The 10038-nt window shown below is 36.5% G+C and overlaps 1 protein-coding gene across 1 annotated transcript; it reads left to right on the forward strand.

Moving 5' to 3' along the window:
- The first annotated feature begins 8544 nt into the window (after window positions 1–8544).
- Window positions 8545–9504, forward strand: LOC101599894 (olfactory receptor 5D18-like). The gene has a single exon (XM_004667654.2). It carries the CDS (start codon window positions 8545–8547, stop codon window positions 9502–9504), a length of 960 nt encoding a protein of 319 aa, XP_004667711.2.
- Window positions 9505–10038: the final 534 nt, after the last annotated feature.

Raw genomic sequence — 10038 nt, forward strand, 5'->3', positions numbered from 1 at the left:
TTGGTTCTTTTCTTTTCTTTTTGTTTATTTTCCTTTCTTTGAGGATCAAACTCACTATAAAGTCGAGACTGGCCCCATACTTACTATGGTTACATGCTAGCATCAAACTCCTGGTCTTCTTCCATGATCTATGCAGTGCTTGAATTTTTAGAGATACACTGCCATGTTTGGATGCCATGTTGTAGTTTCAATCCAACTTATTACCATGAGTTTTTCCACCTAAGGTTTTCTTTTTCTAAGAAACTAAAGCTGAATGTTTCCTTTTTTTTTTTTTTTTGTTTTGTTTTGTTTTGCTTTTCAAGGTACAGTCTCACTCTGGCACAGGCTGACCTGGAATTAACTATGTAGTCTCAGAGTGGCCTCAAACTCATGGTGATCCTCCTACATTTGCTTCCCAAGTGCTGGGATTAAAGGCATGTGCCACCACGCCTAAATGCTAAATGCTTCTTTTTATATTGCTTGATATCAAATACCAAGCATCATATTCCTTACTGTTTAGGAGCATACATTTCAGAATGTTCAAGATGGTAAAATTAATTTTTATAAAATTATATTTATTTAGGTAAATATAGTTCAGAGTGTATCAGGATGGCAAAAGACATTTAAATATAACTTTCTTTGTTTTGTGCTTAATCCTAGGATCAAAATAATTGCACTATAACACTACATAAGGATTTAATGTGCAGTTATTTGTCAAACAGGGAGCATAATTTAAAATTTCCAAGCTAGCATCCAAAAGCTATACATATGTATATGGATATTTTATAGTTTAACATAGTTTAATCTTTTTTGTTTTGTTTTTCAAAATTTAATTTATTAGTTTTCTTTTCAGCAACAACAGGCAGTTTGGTAGCATTGTTTAGGCTCATCCATGACATACCAACTCCTAATGGCCCCTTCTTGTTGATGTAAATGGATCATGCACTATGAACTTAGCCCACAGTTATTGGTAAGATAAATGTCTCGGCATATCATGACCCAACATGTCACTCTGACATTCTTTCTGCCCCCTTTTCTGCAAAATTTCCATGAGTCATGTTGGGTTCATTTTTGGTCTGCTTCAGAGCTGAGGTGTTGGGGGCCTCTGAGGCTCTGGCTCTCTGATTTGGTAGGAGTTGATTTTCCTCTCTGTTGGTCTGCTTCCCCTTTGTGCTGGTATCCGGTTCATCAGGAAAACAGCACCCTTGCTTGTTTCACCAAATTTCCTTGGTTTCAGACGGGCCCCATTTGAGGTATGATGGGGCAGCTCTATCCATAGGATCTGCATTTATCTGAAAAAGAGAAGCAGATTCTCCAATGGAGAGTAAGTTAGCACCAGAAAATTGAGATAGCACTTACTTTTTTGATAGAGTTTAATAGGTGTAGGCCCTCTTGTACCCCATGATTAATGGTAGCTTGATATTGGAGAGTGGGCTTATGTTTGGATATGGTTCTGACTTGTTTCCCAACTCCAGGTATGGGTCCCATACCACTGAGGGGATCAGTTAGCCAAATCAAGAGCAGTTGGTTCCCCACCATGGCTGTGTGCCACTATTGCACTTGTGTGGGCATCACACCAGGTTATTTGTTGCTAAGTAGGTTAGACCATGAGTTGCTAGGACAGATATTGGTCATTTCCCCCAAGTCACCCATGTAGCACCTTCTGGCACTAGACAGGCTGACTATCTGGGGACTGACTCTCTCCTGGCTTCCAGCCATGCCGTTCGATTTTACGTGTCAGCTGCCTATGAAGTCTTCAGCAACAGGGTCTTACCACTGACCTATGGTGGGTTATCAAGTACTCTGACAGAAGTTTGTCATTGTTTTAGGAAACATTGTGGGTTTCTCTGATCATAAGCTCATGGTGGCTGGGCGTGGTGGCCCACACCTTTAATCCCAGCACTCGGGAGGCAGAGGTAGGAGGATCACCATGAGTTCAAGGCCACCCTGAGACTACAGAGTTAATTCCAGGTCAGCCTGGACCAGAGTGAGACCCTACATCAATAAACAAAAAAAAAAAGAAAGAAAAAAAAAGCTCATTGTGGATGATAGCCCCATGCTGTTAGTGGGGGTTACAGGTCCAGTGTCCACTAAGAAAATGAGGAAAAAAATAACTAATATACAAGAGTTAGAGAGGAGGGGGTGGAGAGGGAGGGAGGGAAGATGTAGAAGATTTAGGTTAGACTTGATCCTACCCTCTCCAGTGTCTTGTGGTTCAGGTGTTTCCTGTAAGGGCCTGGTGAAGGTTCAGCCATTTGATCTGTCTTTTAGGAAGTAGAATTTTCTGGTACCATTGCCATTTAGGTCAAGATTAGTGTTTCCCACCCCTTCAATGCCCTCGCCTCCCTCCGCATCCATCCTAGTGTCTAATCCATGAGGTGTTTGCTGGGTATGTAAGGTATCTTGGGTGGATTCAGGTTAGGTGTTGTAGATGAGTGAGACTATGTGTCGATTTTTTTCTGTGATTGGGTAAGTTCACTGAGAATGATCTGTTCCAGGTTCAACCATTTTTCCTCAAATTTCTTTTTGTCATGTTTTCTTACTGCTGTATAGAATTCCATTGTGTAGATATACCACATCTTAGTTATTCATTCTTCTAATGATGAACATATGGGTTGATTCCAGCTTTTAGCTATTATGAATTGAGCCGCTACAAACATGGTTGAGCAAATCTCTCTGGCCTGTGGTTTGAAGGTTTTAGGGTAGATGCCCAGTAATGGTATAACTGGGTCTATTGGTATCTCTATAGTCAGCTTTTTCAGGAGTCTCCATATTGCTTTCCAAAGTGGTTGTACCATCCTACATTCCCACCAACAGTGAATAAGTGTGCCTGCTTCTCCACATCATCACCAGCATTTTTTTTTCATTTGCTTTTTTGATGTTTGCTATCCATATTGGGCTAAAGTGGAATCTCATTGTTGTTTTAATTTGCATTTCTCTGATGATTAGAGATGATGAACATTTTCTTAAGTGTGTGTTTGCCATTTGTATATCTTCCTCTGTGAACAGCCTGGTCATCTCTTTGCCCCATTTTGTGAGTGGGGTGTTTGTCTTCTTATTGTATAGATTTGTGAATTCTTTGTAGATTCTAGAGATAAGGCCTATATCAGTTGGATAACCTGCAAATATTTTCTCCCATTCTGTGGATAATCTGTTGGCTTTGCTTATTATATGCTTGTCGGTAAAGAAACTCTACAGCTTCATATGATCCCATTAGTTGAGTGACTAAGATTGCTAGCCACTGGGGTTTCGACAGGAAGTCTTTTTCCATTCCTATATCATGGAAAGGACTTCCTAAATTTTTTTCCAGTAGTATTCGAGTTCTGGTCTTATGTTGAGGTTTGATCCATTTGGATTTGAGTGTAGTGCATGGTGAAATGTGTGGATCAAGTTTCAGTGTCCTGCATGTGGTTATCCAGTTTATCCAGCACCATTTGTTGAAGATGGTATCTTTTTTCCAGCCTATATTATTCAGGCCTTTGTCAAACATCAAGTAGCTATAGTTGCTTGACCCAAAATCAGGGTCCTCGGGTCTATTTCATTGGTCTATACTCCTGTTTTTATGCCAGTAACATGCTGTTTTTATTACTATGGCTTTGTAGTATAGCTTTAGATCAGGTATGGTGATGCCACCAGAGGTATTTCTTTTGCTGAGGGTATGTTTGGATATGCTAGGGCTTCTGCTTTTCTATATGAAATTTGAGATCATTTTTTCTATCTCTGTGAAGAACACTGTAGGGATTTTAATTGGAATTGCGTTAAATCTATATATTGCCTTTGGTAGGATTGTCATCTTCACAATGTTAATTCTGCCTATCCAAGAACATGGGAGTTCTTTCCATCTTCTCAACTCCTCCTCAGTTTCTTTTTTGAGAGTTTTAATATTTTCATTGTATAGATCCTTTTCTTCCTTGGTTAATGTTATTCCAAGGCATTTTATTTTATTTTTTCGTTGCTATTGAAAATGGAACTATGTCCCTTATTTCTTTTTCTGTATCTTTGTCATTTGCATACAGAAATGCTAACAATTTTGTGCATTGATTTTGTACCCTGCTACTTTGCTATAGGAGTTAATCACCTTCAGGTGTTTTGGGATGGAGTCTCTCGGGTCTCTTACATATGCAATCATGTCATCAATGAATAGAGCTAACCTAACTTCTTCCTTTCCAAACTTTATCCCTTTTAATTCCTTCTCCTGTCTTATTGCTTGATCTAGGACTCCCAGACTATATTGAAAAGCAGAGGTGAGAGAGGACATCCCTGTCTTGTTTCTTATCTTAATGGGAATTCATCCAGTCTCTCCCCATTAAGTATTATTTGGGCCTTTGGAGCTTTGTATATTGCCTTTATTATGTTAAGATGTGAACAGGCCATGCCGATTCTCTCCAATGTTTTGATCATGAAGTGATGTTGTATCTTGTCAAAGGCCTTTTCTGCATCTATCGAAATGATCATGTGGTTTTTATGTTTAAGCTTGTTTATGTGGCGTATTACATTGACAGAACAACAGTGGCATAAAATTATCATTTTTAAAACTCAAGATTGATGTGCAGCTTTTTGCTTACCATGGACACTGGCTCTCATTTCATTTTAATTTTAGCTCACATGATCTCATTTTAAGGACTGTATAAAGCATAACAAGATAAAAAAGAATGAAATTAGCAGCTATTTTGGAAAGATTTTTTTAAATTGAGTATTACAGTATTACATGGTCATGTTTTATTGATGTTTATTTTCCTTTGATTTGCCTCTACAAAAAATTAAGTCACTTATTTTTAGTTGATTTTCTCAGATGAGAGTAACAACATCATGATAATTTAGGAAATATTAATGTCTAAGTAACAGAAGAGGTAAATTCCTCTAATTGTTCTTTTTTTATTATTCATAACAACCAACTGCAATGATTCTCCAAGGTCCAAGTCCCCAGAGTCAATCAATTAGATGCTGAATAAACAATACAGTCTATAAAAGATAGACTCAAATGCCTGTACACTTTAAGATTTATACTATTCCCACTAAAACTTTGTTATTCAAAACTTGTGTTCCATTATTGAACCATGTACAAGAGTCATCTACTGTTTTTAAAGGAATGGCTGCATATATGCATAGGAACATTTGAATTTTGAAAAAGACTACATGACATTTATTAGTAATAGCAAGGACATAGGCAAATTACAGACGTGCATCTGAATTTTGGTGAGTTGCTTAAATTTGGGGGATCTTTTATTCTCATGTGGTATATGATTGAATTAAGAAACAATTCAGAAGCAAAAACTGATGTGATCTGAAAGATAGTAACTTATGCTTAGTGATGCTGATGTTGTGTATTCAAGGTGTTTGCAGTTTTTATTAATTCATTCAAACCCCTCTACCTCTTTGGTTACCTTAATTGTTTCACAGACCATTATGATTATTATTCTATTCTACTCTCACTTTCTTTGAGATTAAATTAAATATCCATGAGTCAGGATCTACAGCATTTTTCTCTCCATGATTGCTATATCTCAGTTAACAACACAATCTGCAATTAGTTCCAGCCACAGTGTTTCCAGTGACCACATCACCAACTACTCTGTATACCACTTTCTAAATTCACTCATTTCTGAAAGGTATTGAATTTGTTTTCATATTTTTGCTATTGTGAATGGGGCTGTAATGTGTAGTGGAGCACAGACTGCCTCCTCTAAATATTGATTCACTACATTTGTATATACCCAATAGTGTAAACACTGGATTATTTGATAGCTATTCTGTAAATTCATGCCAGCAGTCTGTCTACTAGTTTACACGTTACATGTACTTGACATGATTAACTACATTACCACAGATGATGTGACTTTTACTCATATCTTATCAGCATGTTTTATCTTTTAATATTTGTATTTTTATACTAACCATTCTCACTTTAAGAAAGAGATATATTATTACAAAATTAATTTGTATTTCCCTAATGACTGGTGATGTTGAATAATTTATATACCTGCAGATGTAAAATTATTTCGGGGGCGATGATTTTGAGGTAGGGTTTCACTATAGTCCATGCAATTTGCTGTCACCTCAGGGTGGCCTCTAACATACAGTAATCATCCTCCCACCTTTACTTCTAAGTGCTTGCATTAAAAGTGTGAACCTCCATGCCCAGCATCATGTTGAATTCTTCAATTGCTTTGAAGTTATCTTTGTAATGAGTAATAGATGCTAGTTTTATACTTCAAGAGGTGTATAGCTTATTCTCTCCATACTATTTACTGAGAAAAAATCATCCTTCCTACAAAGATGTTCATATTACTTTTGTTGAAAGGTATTATTTGACCATCGATATTTGGGTTTCTTTTAAGTGTATTCTCTTCTACATTTTTTGTCTGCCTTTGTAACTATCATGCTATTTTGATGAGTAAAATTTTATAGTTTAATATCAATTCATGTAATAAATGTCTCCTGCTATATTCACTTCATCAATATTGTTTTAAGTGTACTCATTGATTCAGTATGCATATTTTTGTTTTTGTTTTTGTTTTTTTTAGTATGCATATTTTTTAAAAAAATATTTTTATTTGTGTATTTACAAAAAGAGAAAGAGTGATTGGGTATGCCAAGGCCTCTTACTGCAACAAAAGAACTCCAAATGTGTGTGGCACTTTGCACATCTGGCTTGATGTAGGTAATGGGGAATTGAACCTGGGCTATGAAATCAAGCACCCTTAACCACTGTGACATTTCTGCAGCACCTACAATTATCTTTGCTCTCAGCTGTGAAGAATGTCATTGTTGATTTTTTTTTTTTTTTGCAGGGTTTCCAGTGGACATATCTCTGAGTTCTTTGAGTGGTACGCACATGTTCACATCTGTTCTTTGAACTCCTGAACATGGGTCATCTTTCCATTTATTATCTCTCCCATTTCAAACAACAATCCTTTTTATATTCCAGTACTGAACATTTTACCTGATTTAGTAGACTTTTTCTATGCATTTTGCTTTTGAACTATTATTAAGAAAACTCTTGTTTTTTACACAATAATTCATTTTGAGCTATGGAAATGCTACTGATATTTTTATGCTGATTTTTATGTTTTGGAGATAAGATTTTGCTCTGTAGCCTAGTCCAGGGTATCACAGAACTCATTATGTTTCTGTGCTAGTCTCAAACCCATAGTAAGCAGCTTGCATCATCATTCCAAATGCTGAGGTTACAGATGTGATCCACCACATCCAGCTCACATAGTGAATTTGTGCCATTACATTTTGCTAAATCAGTTTCATTGTTCATAATTAATCTAAGTATTCTAATAAATACATGTTCTCAGTTGTTAAATACACAGCAAGGAAGTGGTTTCCTGAGTTCTTTGCCCTTCTGTTTGGATGGACTTCTCTGAAATGATTGATTTAGTGTGTCAGAGTTGTGAATGTTCTCTAACCTTATAATTATATCCAGAATGCTATTGAGAATCTGTTAGATAGAAAACAAATGCAGAAGGCATTCAAAAAGTGGCAATGATATTGAGCCAGGAAAAAAATCAAAAAGTAGATTATTTGTCTTGAAATACTGTATTGGAAAAGATATTATGTCATTTTATTCCTTAATCTCAGATATAAAAATGTATCCATTAGTACATGAAAATATTCAATAATAACAACAGACATACAGAAACTGCTTAGTTCTGGAATTGTCTATGACAACACGGCCACAATTTCTTTTAATGCTAAGGACATAAGGCCTTAGATGTGAGGAGAGAAGCTTAAAACACACTAAAGGGACATGAGGGGAAAGAGCTAGGACTATCAAAAGAGAAACAGGAGGCTGAGAAAAATTCAATAACAAGTTAATAATAGTTAAGAAACTTTTAAAGATAGATATGACAAATATTGTTAAAAAATAAAGAATTTTAATTTTGTATAGCTCCTTTCCTTTTAGGATTTACTCTTTATTTGATCTTGTTATAGAAACCCTCAGAGGATTACCTCACTAAGCTCATGGTGGTATGCTGTAAACATAGCAAGAAACGTTTCCCCAAGCCAAGAAGTAGAACCTTTCATGGAGGCAATGGTTTCATCAGGCCCTCCATAATAAAACGAATTTTCCAAATCACTAATACACGTGAATGACGGGGCCACAAGGCCCTCAATCTCAATGAATAGTCTGATGACATAAATGACCCTGACATGATCATATTTCTATTCTTTTTTAATACTTCTCTAATTTTACTTGAATTCACTTAAATGTAATTACATTTTAGTATGGAAGGTCCTAGGTATCTTATACTTTCATAGGATATTTATAAAAATTATAGTAATGCCACATACTCACATTTATGCCATGTTAAAAAAAAAAAACTGTGACAAAAGACCAGAACTACTTGCCTATAATAAACTTTAGTACAGAAGCAAAGTAAGATACCAGATGGAAGCAAAATCTCATGAATTTGGATGGACTGCCTTTTTTTTATCACTGTTATAAAAAGCTTTAGCTGAGTTTCTACCCTGGATCCTTCTCATATTTGGATGCACAAGTGTAAGTTCTCCATCCTTCTCCTTTAATTTGTTTTTGTTTTTCCTCAGAAAAGTACTATGGTGCTTGGCTTGAGAAATCAGAGCTCTGTGACCACATTCATCCTTATGGGCTTCTCAGAGTACCCATATCTCCAGGTTCCCCTGTTCCTCCTATTTTTCATTGTCTACACAGTCACTCTAGTGGGTAATTTGGGTATAATTGTGGTGAGAAGAATCAATCCCAAACTTCACACACCCATGTACTTTTTCCTCAGCCATCTTTCATTTTTGGATATCTGTTACTCTAGTGTATTTACACCGAAATTGTTAGAGATCCTGGTAATGGCGGACAGAAGTATCTCTTTCAAAGGATGCATGACACAGTTCTTCTTCATTTGTTCATTTGTGATCACAGAAATGTTCATGTTAGCAGTGATGGCCTATGACCGATTTGTGGCTGTCTGCAACCCCTTACTTTACATGGTTGTTATGTCTCCTCAGCTGTGTGCTCTCCTGGTAGCTGGAACTTACATGTGGGGAGGACTCTGTTCCCTCACCATCACATATTCTCTTTATGAACTATCCTACTGTGGACCGAATACCATCAATCACTTTGGCTGTGAGTATTCAGCCCTCCTCTCACTGTCCTGCTCTGACACCTCCTTCAGCCAGATAGTATGTTTCATCATTTCTACATTCAATGAAACCTGCAGTCTCCTGATGATTCTAGCCTCCTACGTGTTCATAGTTATCACGATTACTAAGATGCCTTCTAAAGGTGGACTACAAAGAGCCTTCTCTACCTGCTCTTCCCACCTGACTGCCATCAGCATCTTCCACGGGATCATCCTCCTCCTCTACTGTGTGCCCAGCTCCAAAAGCTCATGGCTTCTGGTCAAAGTGGCTACTGTGCTTTTCACAGTCATCATCCCCATGCTGAACCCCCTCATCTACAGCCTCAGGAACAAAGACGTGAAGGAGACTGTCAGGAAGCTAATCATGTCCAAACTGCATTCTCAACTGACTTCACTCAAGTAAATGGTTTATTTGTTTAATATCACATTTATTTCATACAGGAGGCTTATAATTTAGTTGAACATAGAGTAAATTTCATCATTCATAATGATATATTTTTCTAGTTTTGTGCCAATATAACATATTTTCTTTCTAGCTATGTGAAGGGTTTCAAAAGGAATATTTCAGAATCTATCATCTGGATATTCTGTAAGTCAGAATGAAAAAAGATAAATCCATGTTGTAATCTTTAGTTATGTTGTACCTCATTTTGAACTTGTTCTCAGTAAACTGCACACAGAGCTGATAACTACTGGTAGTAGATACATAAAAAGATTTTCTTAATTAATATTTATAACAATGGCTTCTGTAAAACACAAGCATAGTTTCACCTTAATGAAGTATTTCATGTAAAATGGGTACCTTGGATTAACAGTATGAAAATAGTGCCTGAATGAAAGGAAGCAGATATTAATAGTACTAGCCACTCACCATGGGAGTCATTCACTTTCAAATGTCAGTGGGATATATTCAGTTCAATGAATGATGATGAAACAA

Source organism: Jaculus jaculus, chromosome 1 (genome assembly GCF_020740685.1).
Source record: "Jaculus jaculus isolate mJacJac1 chromosome 1, mJacJac1.mat.Y.cur, whole genome shotgun sequence".
NCBI classification, from domain to species: Eukaryota; Metazoa; Chordata; class Mammalia; order Rodentia; family Dipodidae; genus Jaculus; species Jaculus jaculus.